Here is a 14919-nt window from a genome sequence, read left to right as displayed (position 1 = left end):
GTGCAATGAATGGATCGTCAGGGTAGTTGGTATGTAGGTATGACTTATCCTTGCTAACTGTTACAGTGCAATGAATTGATCGTCAGGGTAGTTGGTATGTAGGTATGACTTATCCTTGCTAACTGTTACAGTGCAATGAATAGATCGTCAGGGTAGTTGGTATGTAGGTATGACTTATCCTTGCTAACTGTTACAGTGCAATGAATGGATCGTCAGGGTAGTTGGTATGTAGGTATGACTTATCCTTGCTAACTGTTACAGTGCAGTGAATGGATCGTCAGGGTAGTTGGTATGTAGGCAGGACTGGACTTATCCTTGTTAGGCCTCATACAAGACTAGCGTTTCGCCTTGACGTTCCAGGGGAGCTAATTAAAGAGTCTTCACTGAGGGAACTACGTGAGAACTAAAGCTCGAAGCCGCATGGAGTTGACTTTAATCTACTATGGCGTGTCTAGTTCCCAGCCGCCTTACTAATTAATCAGTGCACTATTTGGCCGCGTCGCTTTTTATCACTCAGTAAAGATGAAAAGCATTTCTGAAGCTGGCTTGGGGAAGTGTATCATTCATATGCGCATTCCGACGGGTCTGAGATGCTACAAAGAGTGAATCGTCATGGTATTTGGTAAATGGCTTGCCGTTTTCTTGTATGGCCTCATATAAGGGGACTAGCACGTTGATGAAAGCTAGACATCCAGGTAGTAAGGTACGCCAAAAATAATTACTCAAGCAACTGGATAAAATTTTGAAACAGTCAGACGTTTTAAACAGCATCCACTGTCTTTCGTCAGTGACTAACGATAGGACTGAGAACACCAGGTTTAAACCAAAACTCTTAATGAGGTTAAAACAATTTAGGATGTCTTCAAGTAATCTTTAAAAGAAGGGGACAAGCGTTTCGCCTTGAGTCTTCATGGTCACCGAGGGAGTAACGTGAGAACTAAAGCTTGAAGCCGCATGGGGTTGACTTTAATCTACTATGGCGTGTCTAGTTCCCAGCCGTCTTAATGAAGGCACCATTTGACATGCCATACTCGAAGGAGCACGAATTGTTTAGGAACAAAACCAATACTTGACAAATATGCAATTCTATTCCAGGATTCAGTCGTCAAGTCCCTTCGGCATACCGAGTACCGTGGCAATCCATTCACTGTAAATACTGTACGGCCAAGGCGGCGGAAGACGAAACACATTTTATTGCCAAGTGTCCATTTAACAGTGACGAAAGAACCGAATTATTTAAACAAGTTACCACGAAATGCCCCTACTTTTACACACTCACGGATGAACAAAAAGCTCCCTTTCTCTTGAAATCACAGAACCCACAAATACTAGAAAAAGTGGGACTTTTCGTCGTCCGCTGCTTCCGAAAAAGAAGTCAAACCCAGCTAGTTTAGATATAGCCAACAATTGTATTTAGTACCAGTAGCCTATTGTTACAACAAAGTCAGACACAGTTTACTGACGCATGTATCTTTTTACCATGTATTTGCAATTAGCCGACGGGCATGAACTTGCAATAAACTTCTTAATAATCAAGGCCACGCAAACGTCTTTGATAAACTATAAGCAATCGTACTTTTTGACGCAGATGTAGAGAGAACTTTGATTCATTGCACGACAATGTACAAAACAGGTACAATGTATTGCAACTTTTGCTCACCTGGCATTTGAACTATTACTGATTCTACTTTACGAAGAGCAGCGAAGCCGATCTAACTATGCATGCTAAGCAGATATCATTGTCTGGTTCTTGCAAAGAGTTGTATTTAAATTGGTTTACAGACTATAAGTAGATATATGAAGTGGGCATGATACACATGACTACATATTCAGGGTGATGTCCGGCCAGCAGTAGGAAATAAGTGCAGATTGAGAGGTCGCAGTTGGTTATTCGTTAATCTACCACAAAAAGGACATCGTGTGCATGTCACAAAAGTTCCTTTAATGAAAAAAGATATTATTTCGTGTTCTTTTGCGCACTCAGCTTCAATCTAAAAAAACAAAAAGAAATTCTCAGAGGGCCTTGAAGCTACCCTGTAGCAACCGCCCCATCTATTTTGAAGTTTGTAACTTAGCTTCTGGATCCTAGGAAGGTAAGTAGGTGCCCAGTATTATACATCAATTCTGCTTTCATATATTACGTCTACCCAGGGGGATGTAACGTCTTATCCCAGAAAAGCGCAGCGTGCTTTAAATGCAATTGGGAAGCGATCGTTGATATTCAGCGCGCAACGTCTACACCAATAAGGCACAAGAGTAATCAGACCTTGCGTAGCTAGCCTGCACCACGCCGTCATGCGGGGGTGTGAATCGTAGAATGCGTGAAAAAAATGTAGCCTCCTTTGCAGACTGCCCGGGCGGTGCTGGCGTTCATTTTTTGGGAGAGCGCTGATTCGTGATTTTCAAATTATCCGGACCGCATCTACTTGGGGGGCCGTATCTGCTTGGGGCCCGTAACCGCGGTTAATCAGCGCTCCCCCCAAAAATAAACGCCGGCGCCGCCCGGGAAGCCTGCAAAGGAGGCTAAAAAATAAGCTCACAAGTGTGGCAGCCCCCTTAAGCCATAAATGTTCCCAAAAGAGAGGGACTGCAACATTACTCTGAACCACTGCTACTTCTGAGTAGAGAATCTTATAGGACAGATGGCATTTTCTACCTTGCATTTGTCTTAGTGTCTTCTTAATGGCCATGGGGTGGTGTTCTCTTGCTGGCTTTTCTCGAAAAGCAGTCGCATGGGAAATGGTACGGAAATGTCGTTTGGGGCGGAGGTTAACACTTGTGCGTACTTAAAGTATGACTTTCGCATTGGCATTTTCTTGGCTTGGGTACAGTCTGCGGGGAAGAAGCTGCTTTCAATTTGACACACCGTTGTGCAGCCTGTTTATCGAGCCTACAAAAGCAACTCCTTCGACCGCAAACTTTATCTAAGCCAAGAAATGTCAATGTGGAAACCATACTGACTTGATATTCGCACATGCGTGACAGCACCCATTGCACAAATGGTCCCAAAAGAGAGAGATTGCAGCCCAAAAAAATGAAACGCAACATTAACTTTGAAGTACTGCAGAGGACGTTTTCTTACAAGGCAGATGGCATGTCCCATAGGCCCACCATACATTTGTCTCAGCGTCTTCTTAATGGAACGTTGTTCTGGAAATGATGTTAGGGCTCATCGACGGTGGATGGTCTAAAATGTCTGGCTTGTTTTAAAAGGGTAATAAAGCTAAACCTCCATCTTATCAATTTTTGACGAATTGTTTGTAACCTTGTCCATATCATCCACATATTGGATGCTTGTATCATCTATTTCCTCCATCAGTTAACATACGACGATGGGACTAGGTAAAGGTGAAGGTGGATTATCCATACAACATGGAGGTAGCTGGATTGATGCCACGCTAATCCTGTCAATTGCTCCCTTTGTGCTATTTTGGGTTTGCCCAATAGGTTTGTTCACCCGATATCGATTGAAAGTAGGAATGCTCATGAATATAGAAGTAATTTTTAACACGTCTATATGTTCGATATGGTATTGGAACGGTCCATTGAGAAACACTTGAAAAAACTGGGAAAAATATATCCTGTTTATCTTCCATATACCTTAACGCATTTTAAACATTTAGTGTTCACCCTGTTAAAACTAGTACAAGTGTAGACGAACGGCAATTGTAGTACGTTTTCTCTTCGTTATACATCGATGTGCAGCACAGGGTAATTACTATCTATCCTCCCACCGTCTGAGTGATTGGGCTGTTACCTCATGGGATGCTCACCAAAGACACGAGGCAATCTCAGAACGTGCCGTGAAGTCTGACGCCGTTAGTAGCTGCCTTTGAGCATGATGAAGTCATGTAGTTATATACAGACATTTAAAGCTAATTCTACTCGATCAATTGGCACTTTGTGGCGTCACCGGTCAGGAATGCTGACGCTGCATTTGTCAGTTTTGGTTTGTTTCTGGAGTTAGAAAGGCTATAAAGACATTCCTTAACAGTCTACCGCTGCGAATCGCTGTCTTTCAGGCTGATGATAAAGCCATCTAGCTAAATCCAGACACTAAGAGCTAATTCTACTTGATCAGTGGCAACTTTGTGGCATCATCGGTCAAGAATGCTGACGCTGCATTTGTCAGTTGTGGTTTGTTTCTATTGTTAAAATGGCTATAAAGACGTTCCTTGCAGCCTACCGCTGTGAATCGCTGCCTTTTAGTCTGATGGTGGAGTCATCTTGTTAAACTAAGAAATTCTACTTAACAATGGGTACTTTGTGGCGTCATCAGCCAAAAAATCTGACGCTGCATTTGTCAGTTGTGGTTTGTTTCTGTATTTAGAAAGACTATGAAATGGCTATAAAGACGTTCTTTGTAGTCTACCGCGGTGAATCGCTGTCTTTCAGGCTGATGGTGAAGTCATCTAGTTAGATACAGACATTTAAAGCTAATTGCACTCCATCAGTAGCAACTTTGTGGCGAAGAATGTATCAATTGTGGTTTGTTTCTGTATTAAGAAAGGCTATGATTGGCTATAAAGACGTTTCTTAACAGTCTACCGCGGTGAATCGCTGCCTTTCAGGCTGATGCTGAAGTCATCTGGCTAGATACAGACAAGAGCTAATTCTACTCAATCAATGGGAATTTTGTGGCGTCATCAGTCAAGAATTTGTCTGTTTCGGTTTGTTTGCTGTAGTTAGGATGGCTATGAAATGGCTATAAAGACGTTTATCAAATGTTACGGTTGTAAAGCCTGCCACTGTGAATCGCGGGCTTTCATGATAATGAAGAAACCGTCTAATCAAATACAGACATTTAAGAGCTAATTCTGCCCCACCAGTGGAATTGTTGCGGGGAATGCTGAAGTTGTATTTGTCAGCTGTGCATGGTTTCTTTCTGTGTAGTTAAAATGGCTATGAAATGGCTATAAAGACGTTCCTTACCGCCGTGAATCACTGCATTTCAGGCTAAGCCCTAATTGTGAAGTCATATTGTTACGTGAAGACATCAATGGGCACTTTTTGGCGTCATCATTCAAGAATCAAATGCTGACGATGTATTTGTCAGTTTTGGTTTGTTACTGTATTTAGAATGACTTTAAAATGGTTATAACGACGTTCTTTGCAGTCTGCTGCCGTGTATCGCTGGCTTTCAGGATAATGGTGAAGTCATCCAGCTTGATAAAGACATTTAAGAGCTAATTCTACTTGATCAGTAGCAAGTCTGTGGCGTCATCGGTCAAGAACGCTGACGCTGCGTTTGTCAGTTGTGGTTTGTTTGCTACAATTAAAATAACTCCCACAAGATCAGAGTAGATAGAAATGAGGAAAGTTTCTTACGTTTGCGTCAAATTCAATTGAAGACGTCAAAGTTGAGTTGAGGATGAGTCGGCGGGTGACTCTTAGAAAAAGCACCCCCAGACAACTCGCCGCCGCCGGTCGGAAATGCTGATGGTGTTTCAAAGACATCTTTGGAGATCCTATTTTGGGGCAAACACTAGAGCAGGATGGACTTGGTAAATTGTGTGATCTGATTTTTTTTCTAACAAGCACAAACGCTGAATCCATTTTCAACGATTTGCTTTGCTTAAATTTCAGTGTAGCAACTGAAGCAGTCGTGGAGAGTACTTTGATGCTTACATTCGGAGACAAGCACAACGTAAATAATTGCGAAAACCACACACCACTTAAGCATCCCTCGCCTAACAAGCGTTTATATCAGTTACAGGAACCCGGCTTTTTTTACGTCTAGCATTTAATTCGCAATTTCAATTGACATGACTTAAACAACTGTACACAGCAAGCACAATTAGAGCTGTTTGTGAAATCTAATGGTTTGGGAAAAAAATACCGGGAATCGACTAAACCTTTCAAAATCACCATAAAGCAAAACTAGATAACATACGGACAAAGGAAAACATGCTTCTAAGTTGTACTTGATCATGCGTGTTGGCGAGTAGACAGTGTACTTTTTATAATGAAAGCTCATCTGTGTTGGTAGTAATCATAATACAATGCTAAACTTTCTTCCAGCACTAAGGTATTCACGGATCGAATTTTCGACGACCACTGTCGCCTTCTTCAGGATCAATAATGACCAATCACTGCCGAACGTAAACTCGCGAGAGTTACGGACACGTGACTTTATTGACACGTGTCATTGCGGATACGTGACGTCAGCAATTGGTCAAACGTGCCAGGAAGTTTATAACGCCCACTGTCTCTGTTCAGTGACGGCTGGAGTGCCCTGATGTATATGGCCTCCTTTATACCTCTCATAAAGTAGTCCTGTTCAGTGTCCAGTATTCTGACTTTGTCCAGCGAGACGGTATGGCCCGGAGATTCAATGTGGATGTGTTGAGAGACTTCAGACGAATGCGAGCTGGGGCGTGTACTTTTTATTCCATGTCCTACATCGCACCCGCATCTATTGTGTAAAGCTTTCCGGGAGAGTTACTCGGATTATCACATAGATTCCCCTCACGTAGCCGCGTGGATAGGTTGACATTCTTGCATCTTTAATCAGATCGCAGTTCGGTATCAGAGATTGGGCCTTTACTGCGAGCTGAATTATAAATGACCCACCGATAAATAAGACGCTACTGAATCTTCTCTAACAGAGGAAGCCGGCGAGGCGTGGGCGCTTTTATTAAAGTCTTGTTATGATTTTGATATTCGATCGCGTTGCCGTAGTCCGCTACAGGCGGATAATTGGTTTCTATTGATTCATCTTCAATGCGTTGTATTATAAAGGGCAGAATATATTACAGAAAATACATAGTCACAAAAGTTTTCATTTCCATCATTTCCATCAGTTCACCACAAAACAAAGCTCATTGTTAGCAACTAGAGTATGTTGGGTAACACTACCTGGGTTGTGATATGTCTTACCGTATCCCGAAACGTGCAGTGGTCAGAGACGTACGTGACAATATCACAGCACTGTTTTAGAAACCAAAGGCTTACGTAAACCCTTATCCTGTCTCTTCCACGTCTCGCAAGGGGCTGGACAATGGATTGTAGTTCATGCCGCTTGTTTTACCATAGCCCAGATTGTGCAGTGGTTAGAGGCATTCTTGGCAATATCACAGGATTCGCAACATTGTTTCAGTAGGCTTACCCCCCTAAAGATGTTCATGTCTTCAGAACGAACTAATAGATTTTCACTGGAATGCACTTGCTCGTCGTGAATACTGGCTGCTTCCATAAGTCCACTGTTTTATCGGTGAAATTAGGATCCCTTCGGTTCAGTCTAATCTCCTGTCATATTGCAATTCTAACAATCTCTGCTATGATCACCTACGATCTTTCTAGTGCACCTTTTCCGTCTTCTCCTATCTTTATGTGCAAGCCCCGCAGACGCATTACGCGGCCGACTCATTTCACCGTGTCTCTAATTCAATAGCTTAAGCTCTCTAGAGGAATTTCCCCCCAAAGACAACTCAAGGGCTCAACCATAGATTGCCCCAATTCTACAAGTCCATCATCAAGCCTGTGCACTATACACAGCCTTGGTACTGGCTGGGGATGTTCTTGGTGCTGAACAACAGTAGTTGATGAATAGTCTGATGAAGGAAGCACCGCTCATGCTAAAGTTTCCACTAGTTTTCTAAGAGTCAGGCCATACATTTTCCCAATGCCAATACTATTATAAAACCGAACTGTACCCATCAATAAAATAGACACGGTAGTGTCCTTGCCTCTGAACAAGAGCTGTTGTTAAAGTTAGGAGGTCTAATGAAGGAAACACCATTGACGTAGTTTCACAAAGAGTCAAGCCATAAATTTTCCCAATGACAATTCTTTAAAACCTAACTGTAACCATCAATAACACAGTCAGGATGGTGTGGTTCTGAACTAACAGTAGTGTCTAAAGCCTTACTTCAACAAGCCATAGCACGGTGATGACCTGGGTGCTGAACTTACAGTTGTGGTTAAATGCAGAAGAGCTGAGGAAGGAGTCGTCACTGATTATAGGTATGTTTGAGACTTGACTTTGGAGGGGATTGGCGGACTGATGTTTTAGTTTTTCAAAGAGCCAAGCCGTAATTTCTCCCAGTGGCTGTCGTATAGGCCAATTACAAAGCCTAACTGTAACCATGCATGTGACATGACAAGCCAAGCCATGATGCCCTGGGTTCTGAACTCACAGGTGTTTTTAAAGTCAGAAGGTGTGGGGAAGGAGTCGTCGCTAACTACGGCTATGTTTAGACCTCAAGACGGATTAGCGTGATGATGTTGCAGTTTCCCCATAAGTAAAGCCATGAAGTCGCCCAATGACATATCTACAAGTCAATCGTGAAGCCCAAATCTAACAAGCTACGACAGAGACAGGGTGATGACATGGTTCTGAAGAGATAGGTGTGTTAAAAGTCAGAATTTTTCACGAGTATGTTTAAATCGTTAGACGGATTAGCGTAATGGTGTTGTAGTTTCCGCAGGAGTCAACGTCAAGCATCAAATTCTCCAAATGGGAATACAATAATCGATTATAAACCCTGTCACTGTAACAGGATATGGCAGGGTAACGTTCTGGGCTCTGAACTAACCGTGGTTGTTCAAGTTTGAAGGTCTCGCCAGTTACGGGTATGTTTATTCCTTCAGACGGATAAGCATAATGATGTTGCAGTTTCCTACAGAACGTCTCTCTATGGCAATGCTATAAACCAAGCCTAACTGTAACGTGCCAGGACCGAGAAAGGTTGATTCTCTGGGTTCTGAAGACATACAGATCTGAAGGAATCTCCACTTACGGGTATGTTGAAACTTTGAAACGGATTAGAGAACTGTTCCTCAGGCATCAAGCCATGAATTCTCCCTATGGCAATTTTTAGAAGTGCATTGTAAAACCAAACTGTAGCCACCAATGACACAGTCAGGGCAATGCCCTCGGTGCTGAACTAACAGTGGTTGTTAAAGTCGGAAGGTGTAGTGAAGGAGTCTCCATTTATGGGTATGTGTTAACCCTGAGACGGATTAGTTGACTGATTGTATAGTCTCCCAAAAAAGTCAAGCCATAACTTCTCCCCCCGGCAATGCTGTAAGTCAATTATAGAGCATTACCGTAACCAGCCATGACGGGTAAAAGGTGATGTCCCGTGTTTCTGAAACGATAGCTATCTGAAGGATTCAACAGTTACGGCTATGTTGAAACCTCCAGACGGATTAGCGGACTGTTGTTATAGTTTCCTCGAGAGCGAGAGACAAATTTGTGTCCGCAGCGCCATAAAACTAATCCCGACAAATGGCTTCTGCCCTAGGCGGCCAGCTGGGCACACGGCTTTTACGGCGCCTGTGATTGGTCTAGTTTTAATTTCAGTTTTACTTTTGTCATCACCGGCGTAACTGTAGCTATTTTTTTTCTTTTCGGTTTAGCTGCACATAAAGCTGTTCGGCTGTGAATTTGAAAGGTACAGCCTTTAAGGTTGGGACTGATTTAGTTGTTCATCGTACACACACATGTGCCTAGTGTGTCTAGTTCAGCGACACCTTTAGCTGCCTTACAAAGTGAAGGAAGGTGACAAACGGTCACCGAAACGTAGGTGGAATAGATAACCTAATTTAAGGCTATATTCGTCTGTCCTCGATCGTTCAAAGTAACCTTTTTGATGTATATAAGCGCATAGATATGAATATTGTGATTTAAAAACAAAATCTGGTCTACTGAAATGTTTTTAACATACTTCTGTAAGAAAGCTAATGTTATTCAGGTGTGTCGTCAGACATACCTGCAATGTTGATTTCAGAATAAAGATTGATTGATAGAAGACGCTTGGTTGTGTACAAATAGTGTTATACTCAATACCTGGTATGCATTGTATTTTGCAGTGTGGTGATGACGGAAAGTAAGGATTTTAAGTTGGCAACATAATCCTTAATATAAAAAAAAAATCAGTCAGTCACTGGGCAACTGAATGGTGATGTCTGCCCTCAAATCGCCGCTATGTTGGATAAGATCTCGTAGTTTATTTCTCGCGAGACTCCGCGTTAACACCTGACATGCTGTGTTCTGCAGTGCGGAGAGGACGGCGTAGTTCAGGAGTCCGGCTGTTTCGCCGTCTGGAGTGACCAGGACACAAAGATCTACTTCACCACCCTCTTCATCGTCGCCTTCGTCATCCCCGGGGTCGTGCTCTGCGCCTTCTACCTGCGCATGCTCTGTAAGTACTGGCTGCCGGCCGGCCGTCCCATCGGAGAAGTGACGTCACGAGCAACCGAGTCGAGGAAAAAGGTAAAAAAAAGCAAAGGAGCAGATTTACAGCGAAACTATTGTACTTACCGTTCTATGGAAACCTGGATGTGCTACCTGTCATTCTATAACATGATCCATATCGTTCTGCCTTTGTTCTGTATTTTGTACCGTTTACATGTATTCGGTACCGTTTTACAGGGGGCTAAGATGGTGGCCCTGATTCTGATGGTGTTTTTGCTGTGCTATCGGCCGTTCTGTAACGTGCTCCTTACCGTTCTATTCCGTTCTACATGTTGCTAAGATGGCGTCGCTGATCCCGCTGGTGTTCTGGCTGTGCTATCTGCCGTTCTGTAACGTGTTCCTTACCGTTCTGTACCGTTCTACAGGTTGCTAAGATGGTGTCGCTGATCCTGGTGGTGTTCTGGCTGTGCTACCTGCCATTCTATAACGTGTTCCTTACCATTCTGCATGTATTCTGTATTCTGCACCGTTTACAGGTATTCTGCACCGTTCTACAGGTTGCTAAGATGGTGTCGCTTATCCTGGTGGTGTTCTGGCTGTGCTATCTGCCGTTCTGTAACGTGTTCCTTACCGTTCTGTACCGTTCTACAGGTTGCTAAGATGGTGTCGCTTATCCTGGTGGTGTTCTGGCTGTGCTATCTGCCGTTCTGTAACGTGTTCCTTACCGTTCTGTACCGTTCTACAGGTTGCTAAGATGGTGTCGCTGATCCTGGTGGTGTTCTGGCTGTGCTATCTGCCGTTCTGGATCCTGCAGATGCTGATGTTCCACGGTCACGAGGTCATCGGCAGCAGCATCAGCTACGAGGCGCTCTACTACCTCAGGTGAGTTACGGTGTACAGAAAGTTTGGAATGGAACGAAATGGAGCGAAAAGGAACAAAATGGAACGAAATGGAACGAAATGGAACGAATGAAGATTTTGTGTCTTGCGCATTATACACCAATATGCTAAATAACACATACATTGAGATGACAGAGGTGCAGAATACCAAAATCAACAAGTATTTTACAGAAGGTTGAAAAACACATGTATAATTAAATATGATATACAGGTGAACAGAATGGACAACTGGTTGACAGGGACACCAAATCATATACAGGGGTTAAAAAGACATAATTAATGAACTAATATTTCGCATAATAACAACATTGATTGAATATTCACATGAAAGTCATCTGTGGCTGTGCTGGAAGAAGTCTTTCTGAATCAAAGTTGAATTGCAAGATGCCAATACAAAAATTGGACTTACCCAAACTTTCGACTGATCAGCCCCAGGTATGTGTCAAGGAATGAGCAATCCACTGCTTTTGCATCATGTAATAGAATACCCCAGATTGTCTGCTATGTTACCAGTAGCCGTCTGGTCCAGGTCGTTGACCATACTTGTTTGGATCATGCAACAGAAGAAGTGTAAACGGGACAAAATCGATATGTTTCCATTTCGTTATGGTAAACATAATTGGCATTGAATGTTTTCAAATGATATGATTTTGAACACGTTCAACTGTAAGTAAAACTTCGAGATTTTACGCAAAAAAACATTTGTTCGTTCGTTCATTCATTCTTTCAGGTTCGTCCTGCAGAACCTCAGCTACATCAACGCATGCGCCAACCCCTTCCTCTACACGTTGCTAAGCGACAAGTACAAGGCCATCCTGAAGGGCATCCTGACGATGAAGGGCACGCCCAGGCATCCCGTCGTGCACCGCACCATGACGACACACAGCTCCATCGAGCTGAACTCCATGCGCAGGAGTCACGTGACGGACAGGAGTCACGTGACGACCCACAATCCCTCGCCGATGTTCGGGACGCCTCACGTGCGGCGGTCTTTCTACACCATCCGCGAGCGGTCAAGTTCAGAGGAGAACGACGCCATGAACATCAGAGCCTAATGGACTCGAAGGAAAAATAACCAGCTGCCTGGAAACTAGATTGGGTTGTCAGAATAGTAGCTAGAGTTCCAGGAAATAGGCTATCATTTTAATGAAAGCAACTAACGATGCCATTAACATTCGAACCTGATGACCCAACTAACAGTAAAGTAACTAGGATTGCCTGGAAATTAAGTTGGGTAGCGAGAAATAACAGGAAATAAGCTAGCATTGTCAGGAAAGTAACTGAAGTTGCCAGGAAAGTTACTAGGGTTGCCAGGGAACTGAATTGGGTTGTCAGAAAGCTAACGAGGGTTCACATGAAATTTGTCATTTGTAAGGGAAGTGAATAGGAATGCCTGGAAACTAAACGAGTTATTAAATGGGTTACCAGAAAAGTTACCAAGTTTGACAGGAACTAGACTAGCATTGTATAAGAAAGTAACGAAAGTTGCCGGGAAAACGACTAGGGTTCCCAAAAAAATTAAAATGGTTGCCAGAAACGTGACTATGTTTCACAGGAAATAGAGGAGTAGCGTTGTAAGGAAAGGAACTATGATTGCCTCGAAACTTAGTTGAATGGAAACTGAATTGCCGGGAAAGTAAACTGGGATGCCAGAAAAGTATCTAGGGTTAACAGGAAATAGACTGACATTGTATGGAAAGTAACTAAGGTTGCCACAAAAGTGACTAGGGTTCCCACGAAAGAAACTATGCTTGAGAGAAAAGGAACATGGGTGGGCAGAAAAGTAGCAAGAGTTGCCGAAGAAGTAACATGAGATGCAAGACAAGTGATTAGAATTGCAAGTTCAGTAACCACGGTTGCCGAGAGAGTAACTAGGGCTGCAAGCATTGCTTTAAAAAAGTCTTCACAATAACATGTAAAGATTTCCATTCGAAAAAAAAAGAAGAAAAGTTATTAGAAAAGTCGGCCAAAGCTGGATCTTGGGTTCCATTCTTTTCTTGTATCAATCTTATACAAGACAATCGAGTCATTTATGCTATCAATAATCAAGGTATTCTTAAAAGTACAAAAGGCTCAAACTACTGTACCCATTTTACCCAGAGTTGCCAACTTTGATTTAACGATTTGTTACCTTTACTTTAAATTGATTTTCTATTTTGATGCCAAAATTCCTATCTTTTCCCCAGACACCCTTAAAAATGTCACTGCGACTTAAATCTTGAAAGATAAAAGAGCAGATTCCTTCTTGATAATGAGAAAGTCTACATGACGAATGGTTATCTCTTTGGTAATCCAAAACATCGGAACAACACGAAGAAATCCGTCAAACATGTAAGGTGGAAATTATTTCTTTGTGAAGAGAAGAAGATGAAAAACCATCATAAATAATCATCGGCAGTTGATTGTTTAAGAGGAAATTCCATCGCTTGTTGATTTATTGTACGATTATAATGGTTTTAATAAAGAACAAAAGAATTTGCCCATCTATTTCTCAAGACTAGGTGATGACTACAAAGACGACAAAAATATGAACTAGCAAGCAAGCATACAAAATTCTAAAGGTATTTCATGAATCAATAGTTAAAAAAATCCCCTAATTTTGGTATGGGAAAAGGATTTTTGATATGTCTACAATTCTCAGGAGACAGGAACATTTTCAAGCGTACCCCAACATCATGCACACGCAAAATACGATACGTAAGTAAGGATGACTCATGTGCCACATCAACATGATTTTAAGTTGATGATGAGAATGTTCCAAAAATGAAAACGAAGAACATGTGCCCGACCACCATGCACACGCAAGATACAATACGTAAGTCAGGATGACTCATGTGCCGAAACAACATGATTTTAAGTTGAGAATGCTTCAAACATGAAAAAGAAAGAACATGTGACAATTTAGCATTCAGGTCGCCCACCTTCAAACTAAACTACATATTCATCCGCCTTCATGGTTGTTATTGGAACCGAAACTACCGAGATAACACCATTAATCCACGTCAGAAATACCTCAGTTACGTACGTTGTATGAACTAATCTCCGTATATCACAGGGAAACAGACTCTTATCGCCAGTAACCCCGAATTAACACGAGGCAATATTTTCTTAACGTGGACAGAAAGGCTTGTACGATTAATTCTGTACCGAACATCATTCCCGCTGGAGACATTGCCCTCACGTCAAATAGGGCTTGCGGCGCTCCTTGCTTGAACATGAAAACCATGACTTGATCGGTTAGACTCATTCTGAGGGGAACTTTCTGTCGTTAAGAATTCATTCCGGAGGCCTGACGAATGCAGAGACCCGGCAGGAAGACAGGCGCAATCTTAACCGTCATTGCCACATAATCTTAGTCATCGGAGGAGCAATTTATTCTTAAGCCGTCTTGGTGAAAATTCGGTTTACTCACGTACAGTTCTGACTGCGTTCCTTCTGCAGGACAATCTAAAACCTTAAAGTTTCTGTGGTGCCAGAGTTTTATTCCATTATTTAAAGCGTTTGTTCAATGCAAGGCTACAGTTGAATACTTCTAGGCATTGAAGTATAAGTTTATGGAAGATGGAGACGATTATGCTGGGAGATAACGCTAGCGGTGAATATTAGTTTTAAAGGCTTGCAGGTTGTATACGGCAGGGAATCAGTTCCATAGTTTGGCAGTCTGTGGAAAGAAGCTGTTGGTGTAGAAGGACTTTGAGACTGGTGATTCAACAGTGTAACGGTGTGAGCTAAAGGAGAACCAGGTGTTACGCTGGGACCATAAGATATGATTTCATGCAGCTATAGCTATGAGATTATGTTTAAAAACGAGCAGATTAACCGTGCGTCCTCATAAAATTGATGTAGGCCTAAGTCATTCATCGTTTCGCTATCTATGA

General features: G+C 42.4%; 1 protein-coding gene across 1 annotated transcript in view; it reads left to right on the top strand.

Annotated features, from left to right (window-relative positions):
• LOC136440127 (urotensin-2 receptor-like) overlaps nt 1–14582 on the top strand; it is a 30584-nt gene extending 16002 nt beyond the window's left edge. Inside the window, exons 3-5 of the mRNA XM_066435968.1 lie at nt 10004–10219; nt 10887–11023; nt 11772–14582. Coding sequence (XP_066292065.1) covers nt 10004–10219; nt 10887–11023; nt 11772–12096 — 678 coding nt within the window. The 3' untranslated portion in view covers nt 12097–14582. The remainder of the gene's footprint in view (nt 1–10003; nt 10220–10886; nt 11024–11771) is intronic.
• The last annotated feature ends 337 nt before the right edge of the window (nt 14583–14919 follow it).

The sequence above is a fragment of the Branchiostoma lanceolatum genome, chromosome 8 (genome assembly GCF_035083965.1).
Source record: "Branchiostoma lanceolatum isolate klBraLanc5 chromosome 8, klBraLanc5.hap2, whole genome shotgun sequence".
NCBI lineage: Eukaryota > Metazoa > Chordata > Leptocardii > Amphioxiformes > Branchiostomatidae > Branchiostoma > Branchiostoma lanceolatum.
This window is presented reverse-complemented; position numbering and strand designations above follow the sequence as displayed.